The sequence below is a fragment of the Pelophylax lessonae genome, assembly GCF_965119305.1.
Source record: "Pelophylax lessonae genome assembly, chromosome: 8".
Taxonomy (NCBI): domain Eukaryota; kingdom Metazoa; phylum Chordata; class Amphibia; order Anura; family Ranidae; genus Pelophylax; species Pelophylax lessonae.
The window spans coordinates 37333329-37349401 of NC_138775.1; the positions used below are offsets into that span (position 1 = coordinate 37333329).

Genomic DNA, 16073 nt, shown 5'->3' on the forward strand with positions numbered 1-16073 from the left:
CCGGACGCATGGAGTTCAATTGGGCTTTTTTTTTTTTTAGCATGTGATTAGAGCCAGAGGCTCTAATAGGCTAAACAAAAGGGTGGGCTCGGGGTGCAGAGCACTGTGTGCGCGGCTGTGGCCTGGTTGGTGTGGTCGGGGGGGGTGGGGGGGGCTTAGTGTAGTGCGGTCCGTCTGTCGCCACCCCCCCCCCCCCCTGGGCCCATGGAGCACCACTGCTTCTAATGCTGTTTTTTTTAATTAGTTTTGGAGAGGGTGTAGATTAATTACAACCCTTGTTAAATATTTATTATCATCAATATGCCTGCTAGGCAGGGAGCCAAAATAAAACTGGCAGGGGTTTTGACTATTCTCTACTCTGTCTAAAATGGAAAAAAAGTTTTGGCTTTGGTTATATTTTAAATGAGATAAATATATTGCAGGAATATCAAAATAAAAGGTGTGCAAACTTACAGATAGTTTTCTTTAGAAACTAGCCACAGCCTGAGTAGAAGAGCCTGTCTTTAGCCTGTGGAGAAGGACCTTTGTTCTCCGTCTAGAAGCATTGGTCTATGCAGAGGTCCATCATGCCTCCTGCTAAATCAGAAGCCATCCCAGATAGCAAGCAATTATGCTTCAAGTTTGAAAATAACTTGCTAAGCTATTGCTAGACTTGTCAGGCTGCACAAGTTTGTTGCACAATTGCAGCAAGTCTGCATTGCATGACTCCAGATCAACTTTCTTTGCAAATATTCTGCAAGTCTGCTGCAAATTCTGGTTCAGTTATGTTGAGCAATAGTCCTCTCAACACAGGGTGCATTGTAACTTGCAGAGCTTTGGCTGTGGAATCCCCACTGCAACTAGAACTTGCTAGAGACTTGGAAAGCAAATTAGTTACACATTTAAAAAGTGTCAACTAGAACTCATGCTTCGAGTGCTCTGCAAGTGTACAACTTACCAGTGAAAATGTTCAGTAAGTTAACAGACTTACAATTCAACACTGCCACAAATTTGTGGCAAGTTATCCTTGCATCCTGGCAGGGGCGGCCCGTCCATTGGGGGCGCAGGGGCACTGCCCTCCCCATCCATGCGTCCGGCCCCCTAATCTACATGCAGGGCGCCGGACGCATGGATTCCAATTGTTTTTTTTTTTAAGCACGTGATTAGAGCCAGAGGCTCTAATAGGCTTCAAAAAAGGGTGGGCTCGGGGCGCAGAGCACTGCGCCCCGAGCCCACCCAGTTGTGAGGCAACGCTATTGTCACACGGGTCCTCCTCCTGGCCAATCAGGAAGCAGGTCCTGAGACCCATTTCCAGATTGGCCGAAAGGAGAAGCCATGCCATTGGCCGAGGAGGAGGAGGAGGGAGGAGACGCAGGAGACTGACCTGAGGAGAAGCCGCCGCTGCCGCTGCCCGCCCACCCCCATATGTTCACGGTGAGTGAGCCGACAACCGGGGGAGGGGAGGAGGGGTCTATGGTGTGCGGGCTGGTGTGGTCTGGGGGGGGGGTATGGTGTGGTCCGTCTGCCGCCTCCCCCGGCCCATAGAGCACCAGTCGCCACTGCTTTCTGGGATAGCTCTCCAATCAGCTGGGAACAAGAGCTTTGCTGATTGCAGAGCTACAGGGGTCTGATTCAGTAAGGGACATGTTGGATCTCTGCATTGATGCTACTGCTTCCCCCAAAAATGAAAAGGCCCCACACTGCACCATGCTGGCAAGGGACAGGCTTTTCTACTGGCTGCTTTAGAAAAAATAAATCAAACCTTTTGATGTACCTAGAATGTATTTAGCTGGTTCTGAGCTGAAGACTGACTATAGCAAAGTGTTCTGATCCTATCCTAAAAAATATAGTAAAATCTGATTTGAATTGATATCCAGGCTTTTGCACCTTGCAATATAAACTATGATGCCCCTTGTCTTCTAAATTATATATGGATATGTATCCATGTCTATCTGTACAATTGCCATCTTTTGTACTTTTCAAAAGAAATATCTAATAGAAAATATTGGAAAAGAAAAACCCCCAGAATTAAGAAAGAATAGCAAGCTGGAAAATATACTTATTACAATAAGCAAAACACAAACTTACCAGTTTATTACGGATGATGGTACCTTCTTCACATGTGCCTTTATGAGTGCAGACATGTTGATGGATACACCAATTACACCCCCACTCACTGCTCACACAGCCACGGCACCTGAAAATATTGATCAAATAGTAAGGGTGGACATAACTTTAGTTTTATCTAAAAAGAAAAAATAATTAAACCAGGTTTCTCTAAGACAGGGGTCTCCAACACTCAGGATTAGGGTAACATTTTATATTTTACAAATATTTACAGGCTGAAAAATCCTCAGAGTCCCCATCAGATTCCCCTACTAAATCAGAGTCCTAATTCAGGGTCCCTATCAGATTCCCCCCCTTACATACAGGTCCACATCCAAGTCCCTCTTTTCATCAGGGTCCCCATCATAGTCCCCCATACATCAGGTCCTCATCAGAGTCCCCCCTTACAGAGCCCAGGTGTGGGAAAGGAAGGGGGAAGTGTTGGACAGAGGGAGACCATAGGCAGCCTCTGCTGACCCTAATCCTCAATCTGTGTACAATGAGGATACACCACTACCCTAGCCTGGGGGTCGGATAAATCACATAGCAAGCCGGATGTGGCCCATGGGTTTGGAGACCCCCGTTTTAAAACAAGAAAGCACACAAAATACGGCCATCAATCAGGAATGATTTTTCTGCACCTAGAGGAGGGAAGGGTTAGGAATAACCCATTGAGATAATTTCTCTTCATTCCCTGTCCCGGAGATGCAGCAGGATGTTAGAAGAAATTTCCCAAAGTGAGGGAAATTCTCCCTTTTAGACAGTTGTCCATAGATTAAGTGTCCCTAGGGGTGGTCCTCCCCCCTAACTGGGATACATTCATCAATAAAAACTTGACAGGGTCTAACCTAGCCTTTCTCAACCCTTTTACCCCAAACGAACCCCTAAAATAATTTAAGTCTTGGGGAATGCTTAGTAAAACCAATTTATCAGGAGTCAATGAGGGAAATACCCCTTGACCTGGTGGTCAGTAACAAGGATGTAACTCTTACAGTGGTGGTCAGAATTCCACCCATAGAGACAGGTAAAATGATCATTGGTTGTGCCAAATGTGTTTGCCCTGGAAACCCTTCAGCCACCATCAGATGGGAGGTCAATTAGCCACAGCTCATGGAACCCCTAGCAACCTCTGGAGGAGCCCTTATTGAGAATGGCTGCTCTAACCTTTCTCCACTCTATTCAAAACGAAAAAAAAAGTTTTGCCTAGAAATAAAATATACAAAAACGAAAAATCTGATTAATAGCTATGTGTTAATGTTCTCTCCACTAACCTGGTACAGCCCTGCACAAACTTTCAAGCCGGGCCGTGTTTCAGCTGCGCATGCCTGTCACTCCTCCCCATTCATTCCTATGCATGGAGCTGTAGTCCTATAGAGGTCTGTGCGCCTCGTGAGTATGGCCCCATTTATAGGAACCGGTGGGGTGATCTGTACACATGTGCAAATGGCACACGGCCTGACAAGCACTATTTTTCAACTATAAACTGTGCAACACTGAGCAAAGTCGCATAGTGAAGATCTCTGGAGCAGGGCTATTATTGCTGCAAATATAAGTAAAAAAAGAAATGCCAAATTTTAGGCTGTCCCAGAACAGGAATAATGGGGAAATATTTCAATGGGTACACTAGTTCTGGTTTCACAAGAAAGAAAGTATACGCCGCTCCAGGTGAAAGCAATCCACCCCTCAGTAACCAGATGCAAGTCCAGTCCGCGGTCTGGGCAAGTTCAATGTAAGCAAGAAGGTATGACCGTACTCCAGTGGATGAAGGATAAAATGTATCTCTTTATTGCTGGTATAAATCAGACATAACACGACAGATGAGCCACAAACAGTTGACACGTTTCAAGATTCAAGATCGCTTAATCATGACTGAGTTATGATTAAGCGATCTTGAATTGTGAAACGCGTCAACTGTTTGTGGCTCATCTGTCGTGTTATGTCTGATTTATACCAGCAATAAAGAGATACATTTTATTTTTCATCCACTGGAGTGCGGTCATACCTTTTTGATTACATTACACAAGTTCTGGTGCCAACCAGAGATTTCCTCACTTTGGAAGGATATCTTCTAACTTCCTGTGTTGATTATGGGACAGAAAGTGAAGGGAAATCTCCTTAGTGGGACATAAATGGCAAAAAAAACTGACAGGGGTTATAACCCTACAAAGAGAGAAAGTTGGAGGACAGCATACCAATGTCATATAAAAAGCATTTTCTCCTCGCTTAAGGGGCGCCTTGGGCACCAGAGTCCACAGGACTAGAGCTATTTTGTAGCCTCTGAAGGAGGATCACTTTTCTCTTTTATTAACCTTTCAGCGGAGGTCTTTGGTGTGAGTGATCATCATTATTTGTTCAGTGAGAGCGCAGGTACCTGCCAGGAGGAGGAGTTTCTCCTCCCTTCCTTATTTTTCTTTTTCCTTTTTCTTGTTTTCTAAAGTCTGAATATGTACTATTTCAATTGTAAAAAATGGCAGTACTGACCTGCTATTCCACTGCAGATGTTGCTCCCCCTGGTGTAGCTGCTGGCAATTTATTTTACGACTATTGAATGGCATTGCCCATATGTGAGATGGCGTCTCCACATGTTGTGCTCCTGCTTGGTCCTGGGCAAGGGGTTTTGCTGGAGGAAGATTAATGGAGGCCTTTTGGGCCCCCTTCTTCTTCTGAGGGCAGTAGGACTATTGTGTGGTTCACCTAGCATCTTGGATATGACAGCTTTTCAGGGCTCACCCCTGGGTTTCCCTGATACTGTGTATATATTTGCGCTGGTCAGTATGTGCGTGCCAACTGAGCCGCCTATATCCCTTTTAAGGGAATGGTCCTAGCTACACTATGTTGTATACTGTACTTATATATCTGGCACAAGTTTATATGTTCTTACTCTTCAAATTTTTCTTGGATGTGCTTTTGTGGTCATATTATTTTTTCATAAATAAAGATTACATTACAAAAAAAAAAGCATTTTCTTTATTCAAACTTTTAAAAGCATTATAACGGTAGACCACATCACAAAAAACACCCCGGGAAGCCTATTGACACGTTTCACATCTCCAGGGCGTGAAACGCTTCAATGGGCTTACCTGGATTTTTTGTGATGTGCTCAACCATGGTAATGCTTTTAAGAGTTTGAATAAGGAAAATGCTTTTTATATGACATTGGTGTGCAGTCATCTGACTTTCTCTCTTTGTATGCATATAGTCACAAGCTGGACCTGCACCCACTGGGGAATTGGGCTGTAAAGGCAGACTGACCTGGAGCAGTGCTTCCTTTTTTTTTGCAGGGGTTATAACCCTCCCTTACTGTATCCAAAATGACTAATAAAGTTCTACTTTTAGGTGACATGCACATGGGCACATTTGCCTGTGTGGTATAAAGACACTGCATATTTCTGTGGCCCATGATGTCCTAGAACTACCCATACACATGTATGGGTAAAGCTGACTGTATGCAGCTATGTGCCACTATTTGCATAAAGTAGGGTATACGCCAGTGTTAATTTTGGCAGCAAATTTCAATTTAGTTTTAGTCTTAGTCTTTGGACTAAAATGGCATTTTAGTTTTAGTCCCATTTTAGTCTTCTGCAAGTGTTTTAGTTTTAGTCGTATTTAGTCGATTAAAACTCCAGTACATTTTAGTCGACTAAAACGTCCTACATTTTAGTTGACTATAACTCATTTTAGTCATCTATAATCGAATGGGTGTAGTTCAATTGTAATTTGTAATGCATTATTTAAGCATTTCTCTACAATTTCCAAACTCATTATATACTACTGCTGGTCCTGGAGTGAAAAACCTAATATGTTATTATTTATGGTATTAAGCTTTGAGCATGCACCAGTGTTAATTTTGGCAGCAAATTTCGATTTAGTTTTAGTTATAGTCTTTTGACTAAAATGCCATTTTAGTTTTAGTCGTATTTTAGTCTTAAGACTAAAATGCCATTTTAGTTTTAGTCGTATTTTAGTCATCTGAATTGTTTTAGTTTTAGTAGTATTTTAGTAGACTAAAATTGGGTTAATTTAGTCGACGAAAACGTTTTAGTCGGTTTTAGTCTACAAAATTAGCACTGGTATACGAACAGACGTAATGAGCAGAATGCACCCAATTTGCGCTCAATGCATTACTTCTGCGTCCACACTGCACTTTAGCGCTACTTTATCACAGTGTCTTTACGTTGCATGGGCAAATGGACCCATGTTCATGAAGTCTAACACTACAAAATACAACATAATGGAGGCTCGCAAAAATAAAGATTGTCCTATAATACTTTTAGAACGGATGGTGGCGACAAGACAGATAGCAGGGCCATGTAATACTCACGGGGCTGATTTATAGAGCTGGGCCACGGCCATACAGTCGTAGAAGGTAAACTCCGCGGTGGAAATGACCACGTCTCCAAATCGAAGCAGCAGCTGTACACGCACGTGATCTAAGATGTAAAGGTTACATGCTTATAAAATAATATTAATATGACATAGGCTGTATATTTTACCATGCAGAATCATTTTTCTAGATACGGCAGCTAAAAAAAGAACCCAACACCCAACCCTTTATCCTCCCATCTATTGAGGAACTACAACTCCCAGCCATCCTTTGGCACACTGACCTGTCCCTGGTTTGATCACAGGGGCCTTGCTGGGATCTGGCGATGGACACATAACCCCGGACTGGGTCCTGACTGCGCGGCTCTCAAAATCTTCAAAGAAACAAGAGTAAGACTCGTCCTGGTACAGCGGAGGCAAGTCGAGAATCGTCAGGAAAATCTGTGAATGGAAATGGGTTTATGAGATGATAAATATTCTGCTAATAGCTGTTTTGTAAGCACTTGGAGATATCGATTAGCTAAAACTGATAATAGTACATGTGATTGATATAGTGCAGAATGACACTTGACACGCAATAACATTGATTAAACACTAGAGGGAGGCAGAGCAATCTGTCATGTTGTACAGGATTGCCATTGAATATAGTGAAAGCAGACAACTGGCTTAAAGGGTATTTCCACCTTTGCAGCCAAATGTAAGAAACCCCACTAGATCATTTGTCATGTGTTCCCATTCACATAGCATACCTACATTTTTATTTATTTATTTATTATTATTTCTTACCTTTGAGATGTTTCAAAGGTCTTTTTCAGACTCCCTCCAGAGAGTGATCTGTGTTTAGATTGCTTTTCAGAGGGCATTTGACGGGAGATGATGAGGTGTTATATTGCCTAATTTAACTCTATGATGCTGCACCACTACTCCGCAATTGCGTGCATTGTACGTGACAATGCCCCATTGAACTCAATAGGAGAGTTTAACAAGCAGTGCCACGTGTCACACTCTGCACCCTGAGTTAGAAATGCTGCGAAACAATGGATCAAGGTCGCGGCATGTGAATAGCCCCCTCTGGCTGTTATACAATGAATCAAGGTTGCGGCATCTGAATAGCCTCCCCTGGCTGTTATTCTGTTCGGGTGGGTAGTTGGGGGATGGAAAAACCACGGCTCACCAGCACCTTTTTTTTCTGCACCACGACTGCACATCTAAAAAAAAACCTAAAGAGAAGGTGTCATGGCTCACTGTAAATATTTCCGGACAGTTTCACAGTGTCTGCACTGTCCCTTATTAACATGCAAAGCAGGAGAGCAGCTTTTACATTTTTAACCCTTTGTTAGGGCAGGCAGTGTTAAGTTTGCAGCTGATAATGAAGAACTGCCAGCACAGTATGGACAGGGTTAGCTATATTAAACATTACCCCACAGCCCCCTCCTAAGCATCACAAAGAAGGGAGAGCAAGGATTACTAAGCAAGTAAAAGCACTAAAAAAAGGTAATCATCAATTTTTTTTTTAAGTTTTTATCTTAGATGTTTTGCTATGCTAATAGGAACCTGTAACAAATATAAAGTAGGTGTTATCCCAATAAGGCTGCAAAAGTAGAAATACATTTTAAAGTGACCCTGTCATGAGAGCTGTACAGGACTGCCAATGTTAGTTCCTGGAAAATGCCAGCTGCCTGATGGGCAAGCTGAATGTGTCGCTGACCCCGAACAACTATGCAGCCTGTGGCATCAGAAGTCCAAATCTAAGCCTGCATAGTAATTTGGGGTAGGTGACTCAATCAGATCCGCCTGGCAGCCAGCATTTTCAGAAGAGGCCAACGATGACAGCTTTTTATATCTAGGCACAAGTCTCCTTTACAGCCCACCTGTCATAACAGAATACATAAACTACTGACCTCATTTTGTCATTTCTAGGTGTCTGGCATGAGAAACGAAAGCACTTGTTCTGTATTCCGACCAGGCAACTGGCATTTTCAGCAGTAATAAGTCTCCTTTAAACTGCTTGTAAACCTCAGACATTAAATATGAACAAAGCATATCCCTCTATAGTGTGTACTTGTCTTCAGGGCTGCTGTTAGAAGTCACGGGCCCCGTACAGCCTACCTGGTGAGCCCCCCCCCCCCCCGAATAAAGCAAGACAATATTTTCACTAAAAATACACTAAAATCATTATTAGCGGACACAAACATAACAGAGAAATTGTTTGAATTAGCCCTTTTTAATTGTTTTTCACTTAAAAAAAAAAAAATATATATATATATATATATATTTTTAAAATGTTGAAAATTATTTTATTTTATAATTGTTTAAAAATTATTTTATTACAATGAATAATTATTTTTATTTTTTTATAAAATTTGTTATTTATTTACAGAACAGGGAAGCCTGCAGCTCTGTGAAAGGGGGGGGGGCACAGTGTAAGGGGAGAGGGGGGGGGATCAGAAGCAGGCAGAACAGGGCGGGGGATCGGTGTCGGAGAAGCAAATACAGGAATGATGCCCTGTGTCTGTTTCTCTCCCTGCAGCAGCTGAAAGCTGGCAGGAGTGGGAGAAACTGGCTTTCAGCTGCTGCAGAGAGCCACACCAGGCTTCCTTCTGTAATTGCCCCTCTGCCCAACCGCACTGATTCCCCATGCTGTTGGGGCCCCCCTGTGTGCCTGGGCCCCCTACAGGAGGACTGGTGGTCCCCAAGGCCAGGACAAGGGGTGGGCAGAAAGAACGGTTACCCTGGGTGAAATGGTTTATTGCAGGGATGGGGGGGCCCTTGACCCTAACCCTAAGGGAAGGTGGGGGACACAGTTTGGCATCCTTGCACTGGGCGCTGGGTGACCTTGTCCCAGGAACTGGTTGTCCCCCCCCCTATCAGCCGCCCTGCTTGTCTTTATCCAGAGTGTCATTTCTGTCTGCTGCTTCCTTACTCTGTTTTGGTCACTTCTGACAAGTTTTCCTGACACCAAGAGAAAAATGGTGACAGGGGAGGGAGCTCCAGCTGATTGACAGCCTCAGCTCTGTTCCTGTGCGTTGTGTTGAGAGGGGTGTGTCCTTTCCCTCCAATCATCTCTCCAAGGTATTCTCACTGAGCTCTGCAGAGTGTAACTTCAGCTCTCCGCCCCCTTTTTTCTGACATCTCAGACAAGCTTTAAAAATTACGGATTTTGTCCCCCCCAGTACTGCTCTCTTATCTCCTATTCTGCAATTCTATGACAACCCCAAATATTTGGGACATGTGCTATCTAGTTTTTACTCCTGCCTCACTAATCTAGAACTTCCTCTTGAAACACCTTCCTTGCACAAATTGGAACTGATACTTTGTCATAATATTTCTGACCTCACCCAGCAGAAAACCTTTACCCACACCATCAATGCTTCCCGGTGTGCAAACCAATGGGAGTCCTACTAAAATGTCCTCCACCACTGGTAAATAACAGACTTTCAAAAATTGATCCGAACCTCTCCTATCATTGCTGGCGCCAATGTTGTGAACAGGGCTCATTATTACACATCATGTGGCCTTGCAATTCCCTTTTGTCCTACTGGAATATAATCTTCAAACTAGTATCAGCAATAATTGGCAAACCGATTAATCCAAAACCAAAACTGGCTTTACTTCATACTGGTATAGCTGACTTCCCAACTGCAGAACTGTCATCATTCACTTACTCCTTGTGGCAAAAGTAGCTATTTCTAAACCGGAATCCCTCCAATATAGCTTCTCTATCCGAGACGGCCGCAGGTCTTAACCACCAATGTGATACGGAGTGGAGATTTGCCCTTTAAAACCTTCCAAATCCCAAATTTTCACATTCGTGGTCACCATGGTTACTTAATCTTAATTGTACAGTATCCTGCTGATAGCCTAACCAGAACTGGAGTACATTGTGTTTGCATTATACCATTTATTCTTTATTTTTTATTTATTATTTTTGTTTCTTTTTAATTTCATGTTTATTTAGTTTTACTTTTAATTTAATGTATTTATGTTTTATTTATTTTTCACTCTTTTGTATACTCTTCATTGTTTTTCATTTCATGTTATTCTATTTACATCTGTGTCTATTCAGTTTTCTTTATCTCTAACTATTATATAGTATTGGTTCAATCACATCATATAAACCAGGGGTCTCCAAACTGTGGCCCTTTGCTAGCCTTTATCTGGCCCTTGGGGCACTATTACTCCCAATGATATGAGGCACTTTTCCTCTCATTGACACCAAAATTGGGGCTCTATTTCTTCCGCTGACACCAATGATGGGATACTATTCCTCCTACTAATAGGGGCACTACTCCTCCTCCTACTGACCACCAACCCTGAGGCCATATTTATTCTCACTGATGCTGGGTCTGGGACATTTTCTACTTCGGCTGGTCACAATCCGGCCCTCCTAAAGTCTGAAGGACAGCAAACTGGCACCTTTGTTTGAAAAGTTTGGAGACCCTTGATATAAACATTAAATATGGGTGTAAGTTCACATAAATTCCACAAGATGTCCCTATTGGGACACTGTCTGTCAAACACTGGGGTCCGTATTATACACAAATCACAGGAATGGTAAGAACAATCCAGTGGAGCGGCACTATCTGATTGTTTTTTTCTATAATATAGAATTTGATAGGAAGGGGGAGGGAGAGAATCGTTCCCCCGGAGTCTATATAGTAGGTGGTACGCAATGGAACTTCCTGCTTCTGGAGACGACTGATGATGAAACGCATCAAGTGGTGTTCCAGTGCGTCACTTCTGGCCCAGAAAGTGTAACATGCGCATCAGAGTATATCCATTTTTTTGCATGTTCCACAGGGCCAATTTTCTATGATTTTTAATGCATTTGTGACGCTTTTTATATCATCGGTTTTAAAAATAAACATACCTAAGGAATTTTACCTATGCGATCCGATTCCTGTCCGAACTGACAGTTTGCACTGCGATATGCGAACTAATCTGGGGGTGTCGTTAACTTTGTATTGACAATCCCAGCAGTTTGCATATGGCAGTTTTGTCATGGTCTTACCTTCTTGCTGTTCTCCTTCGTTTGACATGTGCTGGCGGCCATCTTGGTTTCTGGGTTTCTTGTAGCCTCCCACTCTGCGGCTCCTCCTTCCCACTGGGAGGAGCTGGATGCCTAGCTCATATATATAGGAGGTCTGTGGCTTCAGTTCCTTGCTTGGTCCTCCTGTGTTCACATGCTTCTAAGACTGCTGCTGCTTCTGGTTCCTGATCCTGGCTTCGTCTGATTACCCTGCTGGTTCCTGATCCTGGCTTCGTCTGACTACCCTGCTGGTTCCTGATCCTGGCTTCGTCTGACTACCCTCCTGGCTCCTGACCTCTGGCTTCGCAAAGACATGGCTTCGGTTTTGCCATCCGTTTGGACTTTTGCTTTACAGCTTGATTTTCAATAAAGCCTTCTTATTTTCACTTATCTGTTGTTGTATGTCTGGTTCATGGTTCCGTGACATTAGGACCAAGCCATGAATTCTGACGGTACAGGGCCATCCTCGCTACCCACGCTGGTTGCCAGACTTGATCAGCAGGATCACCTGTTGGGTCAGTTCGCCGTGGCGTTGCAAATCCTGCTTGAACGCACGGCTCATTTCGCTCCCGTTGCCGATGGGTCGGTTGTCGCTCCTGGGCCCGCTCCTACTGCCGCTCCGGTTGTTGCGCCAGAGTCTACCCCGACACCTGTTGTTGCGCCTGCGGTGTTTCGGGGTATGACCGGTTCTGCCCCCCTTCCACAGCGCTTTGGGGGAGAGCCAACTCAGTGCCGAGGTTTCCTCAACCAGGTGGGCATTTATTTCGAGTTGCTGCCACATGCCTTTCCTACTGAGAGATCAAAGGTGGGCTTCTTAATTTCGCTGCTCTCAGACAAGGCCTTGGCCTGGGCCAGCCCTTTATGGGAGAACAACAATCCGGTGGTTGCCGAGTTTTCCGGTTTTGTTGCTTCTCTTCGGAGGGTATTCGATGTGCCGGCTCGTGCTGCCTCTGCTGCGAAGCTCCTTATGTCCATCAGACAGGGTTCACGATCCGTAGCTGAATACGCCATTGAGTTTCGTACCCTGGCAGCAGAGGTGGGCTGGAATAATGAGGCTCTGGTCGCTGCTTTCTCTCATGGTCTTTCGGATGCCTTGAAGGATGAGGTTGCAGCTAAGGACCTACCAGTGGAGCTCGAATCTCTTATTTCTTTCCTGATTTTGATTGACACCAGACTCAGGGAGAGACCTTCCTTTAAGGAGAGTCTGCGGAGGCCTCCTAACAGATTGGCGCCTACCTTTGCTGTCCCACCCGTGCCTCCCTCTCCTCCCACGCCTCCTGGGGATGACTTGGCTGGGGATGAACCCATGCAGCTGGGCTTTGCTCGCCTGTCCGAGGGGGAGAGGGTACTCCGGAGACGCGAGGGCCGATGCATGTACTGTGGTCTCGTGGGCATTTTCGGTTGGCATGTCCGAACCGTCCGGGAAACGCTCGCACCTGAGATCCTGTCGGGGGCAGATCTTGGGTGGAGTCTCCTCGTCCCCGGTTTCCCGTGTTGACAAACCACTGATCACTGTTGTCCTCTCCTGGGTCGGGGGCTCAGTGACGACCCAGGCGTTGGTGGACTCTGGTGCTGGTGGTTTGTTCATTGATAGTGTGTTCGCTGCCGCCAATTCCATTCCTCTGCAGGTCCGAGGTTCTCCACTGGCCCTTGAGGCGATAGACGGCAGACCCCTTGGGCCGCCACACGTGACTCATGAGACCCTTCCAGTGGGGATAGCCATTGGTGCCGTTCACAGAGAGTCGGTCTGCTTCCAGGTTATTTCGTCTCCACACTACTCGGTGGTCTTGGGGTACCCCTGGCTCCAGAGGCATAATCCGACTTTCGATTGGAGATCGGCCGAGATCCTCTCGTGGTCACCACAGTGTGGGGCTAGTTGCATCCATGGGCCTGTCAAGTTGCTGTGTACTTCCTCGGACTCTCTGTTGCCTCCTGAATACGAGGAGTACCGCGATGTATTCGATAAGGTGCGCGCGGTTGCCCTCCCTCCGCACCGCTCATACGATTGTGCCATCGAGTTACAACCTGGTGCCGTTCCTCCTCGTGGCAAGGTCTATCCACTGTCGGTAGCGGAGAATGAGGCCATGGAGGAGTACGTGAAGGAGGCGCTTTCACGCGGACACATTCGCAAATCCTCGTCCCCGGCAGGGGCTGGATTTTTCTTTGTGAAAAAGAAGGGCGGTGAGTTGAGGCCTTGCATCGATTACAGGGGTCTCAATCGCATCACGATCAAGAACGCTTACCCGATACCCTTGATTTCCGAGCTGTTCGATCGCCTTAAAGGGGCCACGGTCTTTACCAAACTCGACCTGAGGGCGGCATATAACCTCGTAAGGATCAAGGCGGGCGATGAGTGGAAGACCGCGTTTAACACCAGGACCGGTCATTATGAATCCTTGGTTATGCCCTTTGGGTTGTGCAATGCGCCCGCAGTCTTTCAGGAATTCATCAACGATGTTTTCCGTGACCTGTTGCAGCAGTGTGTGGTGGTCTATTTGGATGACATCTTGGTATATTCTGAATCCATGGAGACCCACATTCTGGATGTCAGACGAGTGTTGCAACGGTTACGAGAGAACAAGCTTTTCGGTAAGCTTGAGAAATGCGAATTTCACCGATCCCAGGTAACCTTCTTAGGTTACATCATTTCCGCTGAGGGGTTCTCCATGGATCCTGAGAAGGTTTCGGCTGTCTTACAGTGGCCCCAGCCCAGTGGTCTTCGCTCCCTGCAGCGCTTTTTGGGCTTCGCCAATTATTATCGGAAGTTCATCAGGGACTTTTCCATGCTAGCCAAGCCTCTCACGGATCTGACCAGGAAGGGCAGTAATTCCCAGGTCTGGCCGCTCGAGGCCATCCGAGCTTTTGAGGCTCTAAAGTCTGCCTTTGTGTCGGCTCCGATTCTGTCGCATCCCAACCCTGGGTTGCCCTTTGTCCTCGAGGTGGACGCGTCTGAGACGGGAGTAGGCGCCCTTCTGTCTCAGCGTAGAACACCAGAGGGTCCTCTGCTTCCTTGTGGGTTTTACTCCCGGAAACTGTCTTCCGCGGAGTGCAACTATCAGATTGGTGACAGGGAGTTATTGGCCATCGTGCAGGCCCTTAAAGAATGGAGGCACTTGCTCAAGGGTTCGGTGGTTCCGGTCCTCATCCTGACGGACCACAAGAATCTGACCTACCTTTCTGAGGCCAAGAGATTGACACCACGTCAGGCCAGATGGGCTCTGTTCTTGTCACGTTTTAATTACGTGGTCTCCTACCTACCCGGTTCCAAGAACATCAGGGCGGATGCCTTATCACGGCAGTACTCCGACCTGTCCAGGGAGGAGTCGATTCCGACTTCGGTCATACCTCCGAATCAGATCCTGGCCGCCATTCGCACCAGCCTGACCTCTCCCCTGGGTGAGCAGATTTTGGCGCTCAATCTGGTGCTCCCTCTGGGAGACCCAACGGCAGATGTTTTGTGCCTGAGGAGTTGCGCACTCGGTTGTTGCGAACCTACCATAACTCCAAGACCGCGGGGCATCCTGGAAAGAATCAGCTGTCCTGGGCTGTTTCACGTCTGTTCTGGTGGCCTTCCCTACGTTCCGACATCGCCGCATATGTAGCGGCATGCTCCGTTTGTGCCCAGAGTAAGTCCCCTCGGCACCTTCCGTTGGGCCTTCTGCAACCCATAGCCACCGGGGAGCGCCCATGGTCACACCTGGGGATGGATTTCATTGTGGACCTCCCTGCATCCCGAGGCCATACGGTCATTCTCATGATTGTGGATCGGTTTTCCAAAATGTGCCACTGTGTTCCTCTCAAGAAGTTACCCTCTGCACAGGAGTTGGCCACGATTTTTGCCAGGGAGGTTTTCCGGTTGCACGGTTTGCCCAAGGAGATTGTGTCGGATCGGGGAAGTCAGTTTGTGTCCAGGTTCTGGCGCGCCTTTTGCTCCCAGTTGGGGATTCATCTCTCCTTCTCCTCGGCCTACCACCCTCAGTCCAATGGGGCCGCAGAACGATCCAATCAGGCCTTGGAGCAATTCCTTCGTTGCTATGTCTCCGATCACCAAGACAATTGGGTTGACCTCCTGCCTTGGGCTGAGTTTGCTAGGAACACGGCGGTGAACTCTTCCTCTGGGACGTCTCCCTTCATGGCCAATTATGGGTTCCAACCTGCCGTGTTACCGGAGGTATTCTCTCCCCAGGATATTCCGGCTGTGGAGGATCACCTTTCCGTCCTACGTGCTTCTTGGGTACAGATCCAGAAGTCCCTTGAGGTCTCTGCGCAGCGCCAGAAACTCCAGGCTGATCGCAGACAAGCGCCTGCTCCTTCCTACCAGGCCGGAGACCGTGTATGGTTGTCCACCCGCAACCTCAACCTTCGAGTGCCCACTCCCAAGCTGGCGCCTCGCTTTGTTGGTCCCTTCCGAGTGCTTCGCAGGGTAAACCCGGTAGCCTATGCCCTTGCGCTTCCTCCTGGCATGCGGATCTCCAACGTGTTTCATGTCTCCCTGTTGAAGCCACTGGTGTGTAATCGTTTCACTTCCTCGGTTCCTCGGCCTCGTCCGGTCCAAGTGGGCAATCGTGAGGAGTATGAGGTGAGCAATATCCTGGACTCACGCCTGGTCCGCGGTCGGGTGCAGTTTTTGGTTCAT

At 46.5% G+C, this 16073-nt stretch overlaps 1 protein-coding gene across 3 annotated transcripts in view; it reads right to left on the minus strand.

Moving 5' to 3' along the window:
* Nucleotides 1–16073, minus strand: part of PLXNB1 (plexin B1) — a 356193-nt gene that overhangs the window by 60728 nt on the left and 279392 nt on the right. For all 3 annotated transcript variants that reach the window (XM_082265197.1, XM_082265195.1, XM_082265196.1), the window contains exons 8-10: nucleotides 6693–6849; nucleotides 6407–6515; nucleotides 2068–2176 (exon numbers count right to left, since the gene is read on the minus strand). In XM_082265197.1, the coding sequence (XP_082121323.1) occupies nucleotides 2068–2176; nucleotides 6407–6515; nucleotides 6693–6849 (375 nt within the window). The remainder of the gene's footprint in view (nucleotides 1–2067; nucleotides 2177–6406; nucleotides 6516–6692; nucleotides 6850–16073) is intronic.